The sequence below is a fragment of the Triplophysa rosa genome, linkage group LG14, assembly GCF_024868665.1.
Source record: "Triplophysa rosa linkage group LG14, Trosa_1v2, whole genome shotgun sequence".
Classification (NCBI taxonomy): Eukaryota; Metazoa; Chordata; class Actinopteri; order Cypriniformes; family Nemacheilidae; genus Triplophysa; species Triplophysa rosa.
In genome coordinates, this window is record NC_079903.1 from 14,919,535 (window position 1) to 14,937,824 (window position 18,290).

The 18,290-nt window shown below is 38.5% G+C and overlaps 1 protein-coding gene across 1 annotated transcript in view; it reads left to right on the top strand.

Annotated features, from left to right (window-relative positions):
• Positions 1-17,514, top strand: part of rtn4rl1b (reticulon 4 receptor-like 1b) — a 131,843-nt gene extending 114,329 nt beyond the window's left edge. The window contains exons 2-3 of the mRNA XM_057351765.1: positions 13,796-14,247; positions 14,374-17,514. Of these exons, the coding sequence (XP_057207748.1) occupies positions 13,796-14,247; positions 14,374-15,339 (1,418 nt within the window). The 3' untranslated portion in view covers positions 15,340-17,514. The remainder of the gene's footprint in view (positions 1-13,795; positions 14,248-14,373) is intronic.
• The last annotated feature ends 776 nt before the right edge of the window (positions 17,515-18,290 follow it).

An 18,290-nucleotide genomic window follows, 5' to 3' on the forward strand; every position in this document is an offset into this window, starting at 1 on the left:
CTAAATGAGTTGAGACAAATTAGAAATGAACAACTGCCCTTTTATTATTTCTAGTTTCTATTTCTAAAATAATTTATATTATTTTGAATTATTTTGAATAAAAATGTATTTTATGTCAAATTAAAAATCAGATAAAACGTGAATAATACAAAAGTCTCTTTAATATAAACAAAGACTTTGTCTGTACTTTTCCTAACTTGGATTTTTGTAAAATATTTAAAGAAATTCAACATATCCACGTTTACCAAGTTTGCAGTAAACACAGCGGCCCCTGCTGTTCAAATCATGTATTGCGAATCATTTAACATCTCAACCGACTTGAATCGTCACATATTAACGGCTCACGGTGATTTGACATCCCTAATAGTAACTTTGTAGATGTTTTTTTTTTTGTCTCACCAAACTGATACTGATGCAGCATGTTCGTATTAACTGATTACCTCTTTGAAAAAAGAGAAAAGTTTATCAAATTTGCGAAAAGTGCTGAAAATAGCTTCCCCTCATCCAACAGACAGGCGTCAACAACAGATGGTTTTTGAATGGTTCATTTTGTTGATTTTCGGTTGACTTGGAAAAGGCGACAGATGCAATCTGGGATTTATCAGAAGTATCTCACCCCCTCTGCTGTCAAACCATATGATAAACAGGAGGTTCAAATGAGACATAATAGCTCAGCTCAGATACTCCTCCCCATGTAGGACAGAAAGTTCTCTGAGAAGCGACAGTGTTTTCACACCCTTCATGTTTACTGTTACATCTCAACTGTTCACAGCTATATTTCGGTTTTGCTGAAATAAACCTGACTTAACAAAGACTGGATGTGCAGTCACACCAGGCTTTGTATTTGAGCGTAACAAATTACTTTTGACACCCCGACTTCAGTAACAGGATATGATGACTACCGGGCTTCTGTTTTAATAAAACAACGTAGCAAACAGCAACTTAGAATATACATTTAAAACAAACAATATTCCTCATTCTTCTGTACCACCGAAAAGTATGTCCAGCTTGTTATAGTGAAGTGAGCAACTCTAAGAGTAGTGTTATAATCCACAGAGCCCTTTTCATTGAAAAACGTATTACTTATTATATTATATCGAGCAGAGGTCGCGTTAACCGAAAATGCAACTTTTCTGAAAAAGACGCTTGGTTAGCTTTTTCACAGCTAGCCAATGGCAGAGACCTGTAATTTCCATAACAACATGCGAGGAACGTGATTGGTCGAGAAGGCTCAAACTCGAAAAAATTAAATGGCGGCCGAAACGCCCGTTGGAGCATAGTTTTGTATAAATGTAAGTTTAATTTTCACTTTCAATGACTTCTGATTGCATTTCTAGGGAGAAATTAATATTGTAGTTAGGGCTGTGACGGTGGCAGTTTTTTACCACCGCGGTGGTAATAGACAAATCGACCGCGGTGGTTGAGAAATATATATTATTTATATAAATAATATTTATATTATTATATTTGCGTGTAGCAACCACATGACGAGTGGAAGAGAAATATAGACCTTATTTAAATACTTGAAATTGTTAAATACTTGAAATTGAAATATGATATCTGAAATAAATGAGGATGAACGCGCAAATCCATCAGTGAAACGGCACACTACAGCATATAAAACATTTAAATAAACATCAGTAAATAATGAAAACTTAAATGATATAAGAAATCTAAATACTAAATAAAAAAGCTCTTGTTGCAGTAACTTCAGTCAGTGGCGTATTAACTCTTACAGTCCTTAACAATTCCATTTGAAACAAACTGTTTAAACCTACATTGGCTTTCCTATTCAGATTGCCATAAAAACTTTACTTTTTCCGACTCGTTGATGTGAAACTTACTTGTTGACATTGTCCAGATTAAAATGTGTACAGCTGCACTAAATGCGCGTTCAGAAGATGTGCACAGGAGCGCAAATGAAGAGATGTCTCTCCGCAACCGCGGCAAAACCTGCGCGCGCTCCGACTAAAAAAGCAAGCAGGTCATAGCCAGTTTTGATTTTACGTATCTGTTCATTTCACAACAAGATCCATTGCAAAACCCGCAGAATAACCTGGGTTTTGCCGTGCAGGCCTGCGCTCGAACGCACCAACGGAAACATATGCCAATCATTTCTGTTAATTTAAAATCTTTTAAATAAAACCATCCACAACTGAAAGGCTACAACTAGCAATCGTTATCGCAACTTTCATATTTATTACACCTATATTTGTCAGAGTGACGTGCACTACCGCCAATGGCAGTTCGCCACCATCATGGCACTTTACCACCGCAGTGGTGCGGTTGTCACGGCCACCGTCACAGCCCTAATTGTAGTTTTTAAATATGTGATTGGTTATAGCAAAGACGCTCTCTGTTTATAATTCAAATAGAATTCTGTTATGCTGCCTATGAAGCCTGTCTCTCTAAGATGCCTTCGTGCACAAATGCTATCTTTGAACATTGCCGGCTGCTATTTGTAACCACAACGCTGCAAGTGTTTTTTTAACTAAGCGCCATTGTCAACTTTTTTGGTTAAAAATGAAGTCAAATGTGAACACGGCCTAAGGCAGTAAGCCTTCTATAGCTACATATTAAACACACTTTTACAAAAGCTCCTACTCTGTAACACATCATGAAGAAGAATACAGAAAAGAAGAAAACACAAAAAGAGGAAACAGAGAGGGAGTGAAAGACAGCAAGAAAGAAGAACAGCGGTAAGGGGGGTAAAGGTACATCAGAAGAACAGAATGATGATTCTTCTCTTCCTGCACCAATGAGGTGAGACAGAAAGCAGCTACAATGACGATGATGACACAAAAAGCAGAAGCGAGGAAAACCACCAGACGGGTGGTAATGAAATAAAAAAAACAAGAAACCGCAACAACAAATGGAGTTGCAAAAAAGTGACAACAAAAGGGTTACTCTATTTGTTACCCAGACTTGCACAATATACATGGCCTGTAATATTATCAATCAAGCTGAGGTCTTAAAGTGTTAAAAAACAGCAACAAGAGCTGATATAGGGACAAGGATGGCTGGGCATCACTAAATAAAATAAATTCTAAAGTAAAAAATAAATCAAGGTATCATGAGGACTTTAGGACCCAGCTGATACCTTGCCCAGCGTGCTACCACAGTCAACTGAACATACCCAGAAACGCACGAGTAGATTCCGGTGTGAACTGACGGAAGGAAAATGTTTTTATAATTATACAATACACGAAGGTATTCATGCTTATAAACCTACAAATAACTGCCATTTCATACAGGAAGAAAGATGCAGTCGCAGCATAACATGCTGTATATTCTGAAAGAGTGTTTCGTCAATTCAAGCCATATGTGGGAAGTGTGAACAGAAATGGTTTTGACTGCATTAACTGTGACCTAGTCGACAGGGAGGTCAAAGCAGCAGGATTGGGGTCTCGTTTCTGTACGCTGGCCGTCAGGACTAATCTGTCGAGTTACTGCGTCGAGCTGCTCTCATATATATCCTTATCACATTTATAAAACGATAGTGCATCTCGTTTTTATTTGCATTTACCTGCCTGACTTCTCCCTGTCTTCAAGCTTTTACTGAAACTGCTTAATGCTACAGTACTTGCTGCAATTAACGTGTCTGCATTTGCCTTTCCAAATTTTTGAGTATTTTGAGTTTCCAAAAATGTTACTGTTTTATAATTTATCGCCTCCAAATCTGGGCCATGCAAATGGTTAGCTTGCACGGCATGCACCAGGAGCACACGCGAACCTAAAGGTGCGGCTTTTTATTTGAAGGAAATCTCAGAAAAGTGTTGAAGGATGCCAATACTAAAACGAAGTGAGCTGGAAAATTGGCCCCTTTGGTTGCAACAGGACCAGGGTGTGCCGGCCTGCCTTGAGCGAGGTGTGTTCAAGCTGTAAATCATTCATCACAAAAACCTTTTACCAACAGTTCATTCGGCGAGCGTTGCGTGTGTCCGCCGGCGTTCAACCAGTAAGAACACGGAAGCATGACATTCTTGAGTGGGCCAATAACTGATGACTCTGTCTGGCTGATCAATGACCAACATCAAGCTTTAAATTTTAATTCGACACGAAAGGAAAATTAGCTCTTTGCAAACTGTTCCTCAGGTGTCCTTAGGCATTGTGTTAGGCAGCCATTAAATAAAGTGGCACAAATTGAGGTTAGATGAATTGATGTCAAAGTGAATTGCCAACATTTAGGCCTGATACAAACGACAAACCCAGCCAACCTTCACTCGAAAAGATGCGTGCATTATCCCTTTTGAGGGCGGTTTACTGCAACGCTGTCTTAAAGGACAAGAGCACATGTAAGACAGGCTGTCATTTTGCACAAGGCCAAGCGCTGGATGTAAAACTCAGCCTTCAGACGCCACAATGCAGAAGCATGCGATGCATTGAGTATAGTGAGTTATAGCAGGAAATAAAGGTCTCAATGCGACCGTTCCATTAATTATGCTTTACAACAACGCACAAGCATTAATGCGGATCTGATGTTGTACAGTGAGGGACGGCATTAGATGGGTGTGCCGTGTCGATTAATTCCACGTTTGATTTACGCAGCTGATATAAGAGCAAAGTGATTGACAGCTTCTCGAAGCGTAGATTCATCATTCACAGTGCGTTGCTGTAAAGAAACACTGCAATAGAGCGGCGGACTGCTGTGCAAGACTAGGGGAATATTTTTATCATGTCAAGTCACGTCTGGTAATTCAGCTGACCCTTAAAAGAAACTAAACCATAAAACAATAAGCCCATCCCCTCTCTGCTCCAAACAGAAGTAAATAGAATTAACATCACCATGACATTTTTTTAATTTTCATTAAACAGCTGTGGATCCTTCAGCTGCCCACCTCTGCATTTCTGTATCCTCTACCAACAAGGCATATTCATCTAGACACGCAGCTTTTGATTATTTACATGCCCCATTTGGTAGCTGTTTGTACTGACTATTTTTAACTCCTCCACTTGAAAACTAACATCATCAGAGGCCGTTTAGCTTCATCTGTCTCTTTAAATGTCTAACTTTGCATGCACATTTCTTCATTGACACATTTGCACAGAAATGGCCAGTTTACGGCCTTTTTTTACATTTTTTCTAGTTTTACATCGCATTGAAGGACTAATACAAATACTTACTCCGTGTACGTCGATCTCTCTCTCGCTTTTAGATTTGCATTCAGTAGCCCGTCCCTTAATCTTAGACCGATGTATTGGCATCTCAAATTTATTGGCTTGTTAAATCGAGCCACTTTCACTCACAACACCACAAGTTGAACGAAGTGGCAAGCGCTGCAAAAATATCAATAATGAAACAGCCTATTTTAGTTACAGATAACAGTTGGCAAGGCACTGGGTTTCCCTCATTGGTGATCAGTGCAAACAATACCTCTGCTATATGAGTTTATCTAGCGGAGCACGATTGAGGTGGGACATGCACGGCTCAACACCTCATTTCTCTCTGGTATAGAGATACAATTCTGTACTGTATATACACCATCCACTATTTATGAACAATTTCAATTAAATTTTCAATTCATATTTTATTCGTCATGTATGTAATTATACATAGTACAGCATGCAGTTTACAACCACATAAAAAGTAAAATTAAGGTAAATTTTCACTGTACTTTCAATGTCTTCAAAAGCCTTTTTAAACATAATTAAAACTGAGCACAATTAAATATAACAACATAAAAAATATACATTTACACTGGGTGTATGAAGGCTAATGGGGCTATATTTCCTCTTGTCATTTTTTTTCTGAATCAATTTTATACTGGTGTATGTGATTCAACATTTTTACTTTGCCAGGCCGGTCTCAGTCTCATTACTAAATATAATAAGTGTTATTTTTTCTGACTTGCTGCATAACTCAGTTTGAAGTTTTTCCACTCATTTCAAGGAAACGCTCTCGAAAACCAGAGTTCTTAAATTGGCCACTTTGTAATGACTCTGCAAATAAATCAAACAATAATAGAAAAAAAGGCATTGTATTTACTTAAGAGAGCCAGGACAGTATAACTGGGGTCTTACTATCCAAATCTAAAGTGATTGAGGGAAATTTGACTATAATGGTCCTTGAAATGTGACAGTCAGATAGGCACTTGTTCTGTAACAGCTTTCCAAATCAGACAGCAAACACACACACTTACATTAACATTGACTTCTCAGTGACTTAAATATTCAAATTCATTTAAATTTATCTAATTATATTAACTACAGAAGGATCTATACTGGCTGTACTGTACTGTTACTTACATTCTTCCAGATATCTTCCTTTCTGTTTAACAGAACAAAGAAATGTATGCAGGTTTGGAAGAACCTGAGGGTGAGTAAATGATGAAAGAATTTTCATTTTTGGGTGAACTATCCCTTTAAAATGTAATGTTTCCATTTTTAGAAGTAAATGAAAACCTTATTTAGTCTCATAAATCTTCAAGGACGTCCCCAAAAGACTTTATTCCGAGTATACTGTAACTAGATTTAAAGATAAACACAAATACTCTAGTGAGAATCTCTCATAGACTTTTATCGCTTTTACATCCTACACTACATCCACTACATTTTTGCCCACCATGTAAATTTCTAAGTACATTTTCAAAATTGGAAACTTATAAATATGGCAAAACAAACGTGCTACAATAACTATGAGCTATCTCGTCCCTTCATTACTGTCATCATTAATAAACCACAACAGAATCGTGACACTGCGACATCTTATTTAATAAATAACAACCAGCTCAAATCCCTTTCATAAAGGATTTGAGGCTCAGCTAGCATGCTGCTATTATGAAAAGAAAATAAACAGCTTGTCACTTCATACAGAGATAAACAGTTGTCATGCTAGCTCACTACTAACTAGCAAGCTCGGGTGGGATGTTTTGGAGAAACGCAAGCACTGTTTTACAATAAAGCTCTGTATTAAACAAATACTGTAATAATGTCTGTGTGCTCTAATAACTGCCATTAATCACTGCATTCAACTAAGAGTAATCGCCACATTAAACACATGGCACATGAATTAATGTAGATGCTAATGAAATCTGATTATTTTCTGTACAATGTTGGTTTTTAAACACTAAAGTCTTAATATTTGCTTTGATTACAGTCTGTCCTGCCTTTCTTTCCAGGCAATTGGGTTTCACACACCACCAATGCGACCTAATGACACTGTGCTACTTTTATTTCCTCTTAACAGCCTGTAATATATAATACTGAGCTTGACATTTTATACATAACACCCTTATCTTTAGCTTAAACACAACACTTGCAAGTCTATATAAAGTTGAACGGCGCTGCTAAAATTAAATAAATGAATGAGTCATCATTTAGGCTACTCACTGTTGTGTTGATCAAACCCACACGCATGCTCATTCACTTAAATTATAAAGAAAATAGTGGCAGGTTTTGAAATGATAAAATGAGGAGTAATTTTCATATTTGGGTGAACCTTTAAGTCTGTCATTTGACAATATCCATTTTGAAAATGACAGGAATTCTCACCACACGAGGTAGTGACATACAACTCTTACGTAAAAAAAAAAAACGAGTTTGGCTAAAATTAAAACAAGCTCCAAGTCTATTATTAACTTTCTATTGTCTATTTACCCATGACAACAGTTAAACAAACAAAAATAATGCCAGCCGTCTCTAAAAACTCACTTGATTTCCCTTTGGCTCTGCAAACAAGCATTGAACCAATCAATGTTGAGCTTTATTGCTTTGCCATTAGCTTGATTGTCAAACGCCGTGTGTGAACGTCGGCCCAAAAACATGACGTGAAAGCGCGCCGTTTATAGACTTGTTGCGAGCAAGGCAACAAACAGCCAAGTGTTTATCGGGGTCCTTAGAGAGAAACAGGAAATTGAGTTTATCCCGTGTAATGGCGGGCAGAGTCACGCAGGGAAACAGACGGACCATTTCTCTCCTATTAGCAACCATGTGTTATTCATGAGGGCGAATTTAGTGTGAACTATGTTCCATTGATATTCCACACACTTACTTCGTGCTGACTGTCTGGGGACCAAAGCCATTCTGCTTTATGCCTTTATTTATTTATTTCGACGCTTGGAGACTGCGCGCCATGAAAAGGCACGGTGACCGCAGGGTCACAGGGTCAAACAGAGAGCCTGGATGCAGACGGTTTAATCAGTCTTGGCATAACAAGCTTTCAACAGTGTCATAGATTTCATAGAGTGATACAGGAGTGAGAAAATAAAGAATGAGAGTGAGTGAGTGAGCGAGCGAGAAGCAGTAGAGGAAATGTTCTGGGTGAGATTGGCCAGTACAAGTAGCTCACAGTACATAAGATCATAGGACATCTCTCAAAAGCCACACACAACAACATGGCTTCCATTGTTCAACAGCTGTAATCCTTCTCCAACCCTTGGGAGCTGAGATTGATGTTACTGACACACTAAGACACTACAGAGGCACTATTGAGTGGTGGAAATCTTATTCATTTTATTCAGTGACTGGGGTTCATTGGCTATCATTCGTTTTCACTATTTTTATTTTCCCTTTGTTGTAATCTCAATTACAACACTACAAATCTCAATTTGTCAATGCATGCCAAGAGTTAATAGCATAATGCACGCCCAAACAATCTCTGTATAAATGCTTTCCCCAAAGCATGTCCTGTACAGCCATTTGTCACTCTCTGCAAATATATCCTTACGCTCTCTAAAGATGCAGATCTGCCCAAAAGCACACACAGCAAGATCTTCAAGTAAAACCATTTGAAACACAAACACTGTTTATATAGCAGAGACTATACAGGACTGTCTGCATTTTTATGCAGAATCTATTCTAGGTTGATCCTTAGAATCATAACTGCACAAATCATAACTGTTCTTCTTCTAAGTGACCTTACAATGAGCCATTTCTTATCTATTTATAATATATATAAAACATCCTGGTTTAATACATTATGCTTTTCTGAGGCCACCAAGAGTTTTTGTTTCATGTGTGAACTGGTGCTAAATTTGATCTTAATTGAGAAAAAAATGTACTGTAGCAATGAATAAATTAATGAAGTATCATTCGTGTGAAAGCGTTTATACACGGTGTACACACATGGTTAACAAATAAGTCCCACTTTGAGAGAAAAAATCTGGCAATACCTATTCATAGCTTTTATATTTGCAGTTAATGACTGCCCCTTGCCCTTATGTTATCTCTTCTTCTCATTATTACCTCTCATCCCACTATTGCCCTTTGCCATTCACCACAGCTCTAAAAATATCCCGCATCTCATATTCTCTCACGCGACTCGTCTCTATAGATAAGGAAGGTGTAAAACATCAGATCTCTCTGGAGTTTGTTCAGTACTGCAAGGTGGGAAAAGAGCAAAAGAAACCATTTTTCAGACAGCAGCTGAGAAATGCACTCAATACTGGTTGTGCCTGATAAGGCAAGCAGTTGACTTATAACTTGTGTACTGCATCGTTTGTGCTATGAACATGCATGATACCTCAAACTGCCAACAACCCAGAACATTGTTGCACAGCAACACTACGAAACACTCAGAACAGCTACAGTACTGCACCTGCATAGCAACACCCTGGTAACCAGTCATAATACTCTAGCATCATGGTAGGGATTTTTTTGTCCAGGCAAGAACCACACACAGTAACTTGTGTATGTAGTTGTAAGCTGGTGTTTCTGTGAGATCTGAGGGATGGCGTGTGCCATCCGTGCTTATCGTGTGTGTGTCACAGAAAACTACTTTCTTTATGTGTGGTTGACAGAAAAGTATTATCCCCAAGTTTTTGGGGGAAAATCTATCAAATTTCATTTATGTGGTGGAACCAAATTTTGTTAAAACTAAGTAAAGCAGTTGAGGGGGAAATGGAACAGTGCCGATATTAGCCTATATTAGGTAACAGGAAAATAATTACACCTTGAGTGTGACAAAATCATAAAAATGTGACAAAGCACAACTAAGCAATTATAATAGGAAATAAGAAAAAGGATTTTATAAGGTTGCATGGTGTACCGGTGCTACAGTAGCATTGCAATGCTTAAAATACGGTAGTATCGTAGTACCACAAGTATGTTGCATATGCACATTAACGTTCATTTGAACACTTACATCTGCCTTTTTGCAGTGTTCTTCTCCTAAATTAATCCATGTTTTGAACGACTCGGACGAGATAATGATTCAGTGAGTCATTTATCAAGAAACTTGATTCGTGAAGTTGAAGTATTTTTTAACGAATTGGTTGAAAGATTCACTGACTCTGTTAAAATTGCCGCCACCTACTGGCCGTTTTAGTTTCATATTTAAAGTAAGCCTAACATCTCCCATATTAAACATGGTATGAATGAAATTTGTGGCACATTTGAATTAGTTCCGACGTGAAAATGTTCTAGTGTACTTTAGTATTTAGTACAGTAAACTACAAAAATTCCTAGACACTAGCGTTTTTTGAGTCTTTAGTAACTATTAAATACGTATTTGCTACAATTTATTCAACTACAATACTACAAAATATTGTAGTGTACAGTATAATACAGCTGACTATAGTATATACAAAATCTTTCATTTAGATCTGTGTATTAAGGAAATTTGGTTTATTTCATAGATTTCAATTATGAATATGGCACGGCATCGTGACACTACTTGGTATCATGATACTTCAGCTAGTGATACTTCAGTATTGTATCGTAAGATATGCTTATGGTACCGCGACAACCCTAATCTGTTACGTAATGTGCTGAGGGAGAAAATCCATTATACACGATATGCAATGTTTAATGCAAAGGGGTTTGCAAACAGACGTAAACAGCCGGAGAGTGAGAGTAATAAAGGTAAATAACTCAACTGCTCCACTAGCCAAAGCTCAGTTGTTTGCCTTGTCTTTTCCCAATTATTTGGTGGAAATCCCCAGAAGCTTAACATTCTGTCTGCAATTCGGCACGCTCTCTCTCATTCACTGTAGGGACAGGTGTCACACTAACAAAACATGGTGATGGAATGAAAAAATATCATTTACTGAGCAGATGAGAACTAACGTAATATTGGATTACTACAGATCTCCTTATTTTAGATCTTTTCATCATTGATGAATTTATTATGATCTATCTTGTGAGCTGTTCCTCTTTGCTAGATAATTCTCAAACCCATAGCTGTATGTGCGGTTTATCTGAACACACAGCATCTGACATCGTCTGAATGAAGATGGTGTATGAAAAGACAGGGACCTCTAATCCCCCCTCTTCTGTGATATCAATGCATCTGATCAATACCCTGAATAGACCTAAGCTCAGGGTTGCCAGATCTTCACGGAAAAACAAGCAAACTGCTCAGACAATAATAACGATTTGCCCACCTAAATAAGCATATTTATGCCTTCATTTGTACATTCTATGTAAAAATTTTAATTAAATCCATCAAATATAGACACATTTGTAAACCTTAATCATCATTAAAAAGATACAGAAAATGATATTTCGATATGTCCAGGTATCTATGATCATGGAAATTGTTCAATTTCATAAATCGAATTTCCTATCACATACTCTTGCATACAGCTACTTTACACATGGTGTAATTACATTTTTAATACTAAAAAAAATTCTATGCTAAAATACAATTTTCGCCATTTCCAGGCTCTTATCTGTCAAAGTCATTTTCCTAAGAAAGAAATGATGTACTTTTCTGCTCCAGGAAACAGTTTAGGGTAGCTAATATTACAAGAACAACAGAAATGTTACTGTTAATCTCACACATGTAAAACCCAAGGGGGAGTTTGGTGAGTCGTGGTGGTTGCTTATTTAGTTGTTTGGTAAGGACATATTTCATTTTGGCACACCGTCAGGACAAATGGGATTACACAGCCACTCAGGGAGCGAGACTCGCGCGCAGGGAAGGCAGTCTGCTCCTGTGCTGTCATCAGACGCCCAGGGAATCATCACTAAAGGTCAACGGCGTTTACTTCTGAATGCCACAGCTCAGACACATTTGGAGTTAAAAGCTATATTCCAATAAATATCCGCTCATCTCCTGAAAACACGTAATTCCTGGCGCTATATTTCGAAGGCAGAAAGATGGAGGATTACGGTGATGTTAAGAGGCAGCAGCGGCGAATCAATTTTGAGTGAATGACAGCAATGATGCATTGAATAATGCATTTCTGAAAAGAGGGGCGGGGGAAAGCTGCCACTTGTGAGCAAATGGGGCTCTCATAATAGAGTAAAAATGTCTCCCTCTCTGCCATTCTGCGTGTAGATGAATAGATGGATAAATTGCACAAAATGGCTTCAAGGAAGCTTGTCAGAAAGCAGCAGGGATATTGTATGCCTCTCATAGGCTTAACACAGGTTTAACTAAGCACTCAAGAGAACATTTGCAGGCTCTGGGATCAGTTGTAAACTCTAAAGCCATTGTAGGTTCTTGCTATTGTTTATTTCCAACGTGGGCTTAGTTTCATAGGTCAGAATCTACCTTGTTAAGAAAAAAACAACATAAGCCTTAGCTGGTTTCAGTTGTGTTTTGAGACAGAAATCAGAGGACACATGAATGACTTTCAAATGGAATGATGTTATTATGTTGCATGTTTGTGCATATACACAGAATAAATGATATTGATTACCTTCCAAGTGAGGTGTGAGTATTATCACTGATTGATTGCGTGGCTTGCATGTACCATCGACACTGAGCTTGTGTGAGCATCATGAAGTTTGATCTATAAGAACACGGTATCCTCTTACTAACAATAGCTCAGCACATCCATGAATGTAAATGTATACATTCTACCACATCCGTAGTCTTAAAGAGATCACCACAAAAAAAATCTGACATCACTAATTCATTCAGAACCTGTGTGTGGCTCTTTCTTCTGTAAAACACAAAAGAAGATATTTTGAGAAATGTCTTTGTGGTTTTGTGTCCATACAATTGAGGACAATGGGGAGGTCAATGTTGTTTGGTTACCAACAATCTTCAAAATATCTTATTTTGTGTTCTGTAAGTCATACAGGTTTGGAATGACATGAGGATGAGTAAATGCTGACAGACGTTTCAATTTGGGTGAACAATGTACATTTGTGTAAGAAATATATTAGAATCAGGTAAAATATTATATAAAACATCATCACAAGACCTTGTGATGTCAGTACATACGATTCAATAATTTTTTTTTAAATTTTGTCTTTAAAGGGATAGTTCACCCAAAAATAAAAAAATTCTCATCATTTACTCACATTCGAGTTTTTCCAATTCTGTATAAATTTGGAAGAATGCTTGTAACCAAACAGTTCTTGGACCCCATTGACTACCATTACTTTATTATTTTTGGTTCTATTGAACACAAAAGAAGATATTTTGAAGAATGTAGGACAGTTCTAGCGCAATTTTGACTACCATTGTAATTTTTCCTACTATGGTAGTCAATGGGGTCCAAGAACTGTTGGTTACAAGCATTTGTCCAAATATCTTTCTATGTTTTCAACCAAACAAAGACATTTCAGATTTGGAACAACTAGTGAGTAATTCATGACATGACAGAATTTTCATTTTTGGGTGAAATAAATACGTTATAAAAGATATTCCATTAGAACATAGAAACAATTGATCACGCAGAATGATGATCACAGCAAAAATATTAATTTACTAGAAACATTATGACTATATGATACTAATAATATGCTATTTTTCTATATTTAAGTTCACAAACATGTCAACTCACTTTTATCTAGCTCCAGTGTCTCTTATTGATTTATTGTTCTTCCAAGCAATGTTTTTGTTCTATGCTAATTTACATCAATAAAATGGTAACACTATCTCTCTCTCATTTTTTCACAGGCTGTGGGCTGGAGTTCCTACTGGTACTCTGTGGGCTGGAGTTTTCCTGGTCCTGCCCACGTCACTGCATATGCTACATGGCCCCCAGCACTGTCAGCTGCCAAGCCCACAACTTCCTGTCAGTCCCGGAAGGCATTCCTCCACACAGCGAACGCATTTTCCTTCAAAACAACAAGATACATCGACTGCTACGGGGACACTTTAGCCCTACCACGGTCACTCTGTGGATCTACTCCAACAATATCACATATATTGAACCGTCCACCTTCCAAGGGTTCAACCTGCTGGAGGAGCTTGACCTGGGAGACAATCGCTACCTGCGTTCGCTGTCTGCAGAAACCTTTCACGGGCTGGGCCGGCTCCATGCCCTCCATCTATACCGCTGTGGCCTCAGTGCACTGCCCAATAACACCTTCCAGGGTCTCCGCAACCTCCAGTATCTTTACCTGCAGGTGAGCCCCTCATGTAGTGAACTGCTTACATCATAAGATAAGAAAACGTTATATTGCATTATGTTTTGTGTGTCTGTATTTAATGTAATACAGTATATAACTACTGCTTTGTTTCTGTGTCTGAAGGACAACCATTTAGAGTATCTGCAAGACGATCTCTTTGTGGATTTACACAACCTAAGCCACCTGTTTCTCCACGGGAACCGGCTGTGGAGTCTGCACCAGAACACATTCAGAGGGCTGGGGGCTTTGGACCGGCTGCTCCTTCACCACAACCAACTGCAGTGGGTTGACCGGCTGGCATTCCACGACCTGCGGAGGCTCACTACGCTCTATTTGTTCAACAACTCCCTGACGGAACTCGCTGGAGAGTGCCTATCTCAGCTGCCTGCCCTGGAGTATCTACGCCTCAACGATAACCCCTGGGAATGCGATTGTAAGGCTTTATCGTTGTGGGACTGGCTCAAAAAGTTTCGGGGTTCCACGTCGTCGGTGGGCTGCATGGCACCAGCAGAACTGGCAGGCAAGGATCTGAAGCAACTGAGGAAAGAGGACTTCCCCAATTGTTCTGGCTCCGAGTCCCTACACCAGAGTAAGACCAAGACTTGGGCAGGAACGGGTAAGGTCTCGCTGAAACAAGAGCCCCATCCTGCCCAGCCTCCACACCTCCCCCACCAGAATGAACAATACCCCTCTCCTCCCTCACCCCTGCCTCAGCCACCCCCTGCCATAAATGATGTACAGGCAGGACCAGAAACTTCCCCGCCTGCTCCAAGGCCCGGCCGCTCTCGGAACTGCACACGCCAGCGAGTCCGGGGCAGCAAGGGGAAAGGACCCAACGAGGTCCACACCTTAAAGGAAATGGCAGATAAGGAGTATTCCTCCCCAGATTTCACCGGGAAATATGACGATACGTCTTCAGATGGTTCGAACACCCGCAGAAAGCACAAATGCACACCCCGGACCTCTGTGCGTCCCCCCAGTGGGGTCCAACAGGCCACCAACATGGGGAGCTCTTATCATCCGCCTCTTTTTTCCTCTAGTATTCTGGGACTGCTTATGCTTTTAAGCACCGAGCTCATTCTGCGCTGAACTGGATGCTGGGCCTTCATAGAATTACCAATACGTCACAGTCCTCAGATCAGCTCTAGCTCCAACATTATCAGGCCTACTAACGCGTGTATGTTTAAGTTTGTGTGCGTACGTGTGAGTGATAATGTGTAATACATTTTATACGGAGCTTTGCCATTTGGACTGAAATAAACTCAATGTATGGGTTGGAGTACACGAAGAAAAGAAAAGCAAACTGAACATGCTTGCACTGCCACTGTTGTTGTTCTTACGTTTCTCATTTCCTGTTGGTCTCTTCTCCCCTTCCAAATGGAAATGTATTTTAATGAAAGAAAGCACAGATAACCAAATAAACGTGTAAAAAGAATGTGCAATAGGGGATGCAAGCTAAATAAAGCTAAACAGATGGCAGAGATTGTGTTTAGAAAGCACAACGTCACCAATTTTCACTTAAAGTGATAGTTCACCCAAAAATGAAAATTATGTCATCATTTACTCACCCCCGTGTAATTTCATACCTGTATAAATTACTTTGTTCTGATGGACACATAGAGAGATAATTGGAAGAATGTTAGCAATTTTCAGTTCTGTGACATCATTAACTACCATAGTAGGAAACATTAAAATGGTTGTCCAAGGTGCCCCAGAACTGTTTGCTTCCCTAAATTCTTAAAAATGTGTCATTTTGTGTTCAACAGAACAAAAAAGATACAATTTTTTTTCCTACTATGGTAGTGGATGATGTCCCAGAACTGAAAATTGCTACCATTCTTACAAATATCTTTCTTTGTGTTTAGCAGAACAAACAAATGTATAAAGGTTTGTAACAAAGGGCGAGTAAATGATGATAGAATTTTCATTTTTGGGTGAACTATCCCTTTAACAGCAAACATCAGATAAAAAGGACGCTGCTAATCCTACAATTTACATTGTTCTCCGTTTGTTATATTACATTGCCAAATAGTTTCCTAAAATCTACTCTGATGAAGACTGTCTTGACTGACCTGCTTTCATTGTGCTGGTATATGGGAATCTTATCTAACCCCAATAAATGACTTGAAACGAAACCAAGCATCGTAAACAACTAAACAAAGTGCTGTAAGCAGTGCTCCAAAACTGGAGAGCCAATATAAAAGCACACTTCATTCTTACCTCAATTGAAAAGTTAAGACCTAAATACCACCTTAATTTCACTTTTCCCTTTCATATATTCCTTCACTTATCTTTCATATTTTCTTATTTTGCCCTAAAAAGTGGCTTCAGGTGAATTTTGGATTGTATTGTTTTATAACGGCACATAAAAAGCCAATGGTTATACTAGCTGCTATATTGTTTATAGAAGCAAATGAGACCCATTTTACCTCATCTGCTTCAAAGAAACAGTGTGTGTGTCCAGTATAAAAAGCTATGAAAAATTAGAGGTGTGTTTGTTTCTTGTTCTCTGTGTTTGTTCGTTTTGTTCGGCTGTGACTCAGAGGATTTAGAAATGGACTTGTGATGGGGCACGGACTCTGGAGGGGGACACGGGTCTAATTGAAGTGAACTCCACTGACAAAGCGCCTTCAGCCTACAGTAAGCCCACCATGGAAAACACAGACACCTTTCTTTCGTGGAGAGGTCAAAAATCAACTGTTTTAACAAGCCAGAGAAGACGAAAGCTAAAAAACAAAAAGAAATTAATTGTATCTTTAAAAGACTTTTTGGAGCCATATAGGCCTGTTTGATTGCCTCTAGAATGTCTGCTGTGAATCCACGGGAGGGACGATCACTTCACTGACACTGAGGACACTAAAAGGATGGATGGTGGATGGATGGTGGAAGAACTGTTTCTCCTGGTCTAAGACACACTTTGTACAAATAAGGAGAACTTTATCGTCACAATCTGCAATGGAAATATTAACCAGTACTATGACATTGACATCATTACTGACATTTTTGATTACAACAGGGTTTCTGAATCTCTGGAGAACCTCTCTTCAGAACTCAATTATAATTTTTTATGGTAATTATTTTACCTTTTCTTTTTTTGTTGGAATTTTTGTTTATATCTTGATTTGGTATGTCCGTAGGGCATCGTTTTCTGACTAAACTGCACAAATACAATTTCCTCTCCACTTTCCCTTTCTCTCCTGTCTCTTCTGTGTCTCTCCATCCTAGTGATTTGATGGTTTAACAAGTTGTTCTCAAAAAACAAGAAAAAACGTTTATAAAGATATTAAAATCTATATCTTCTTATGTTAAATGTGTTTGTTTTCATTCACTCTGCATATGTGTTGTTGTCCGAGACAAGAACGCTGACTGTAAATCACTTACACATTCATTCAGTATACTTCGAAACCAACCAGTCTTAAAAAGCTGCCAACTGCTTTTTTGGAAACGGGGATATCTGGGTTATTTTCAACTCAGCGTTGGGTCTAAAGGGAAGAACCCAGCCGTTGGGTTAAATTAACTCGGCATTTTTTACCCAAAGCTGTGTTGAAAATAACCCAAAATTTTTTTTAGAGTGATTATATAATAATTAATAATAATAGTATTAATAATAATAATCCTTATATTACAAAGTGATTATCAATGTTGTGTTAATATTTCACATATAATAGTGTAAATAATCCAGCACCTGATTAAAATTAGCTACAGTACAATCAACAATTTTCAAACTGTATGTGTGAGACACCCCCTTGTTATTATGGTTACTACACCTCTGCACTATGGTCCTATTTGATAGTGGTTTTCAAACATTTCAGATTAACTACCACTTTTGGAATAACTAGCACAACCTAATTTACGGTGTAACTTTCTGATTAAGCCTTTAATTATCCCTTAATTATTCATTTTGAATATGATTCTGTAAAACTATGTTTGCTCCTCCGTTCTGTTTCTGAATCACACTGTTGACCAGAGCTCCACTGGATCTAAAATAAACCCACATCTGTATGTAAGTATAGCTTGAATTTACACACACACACACACAT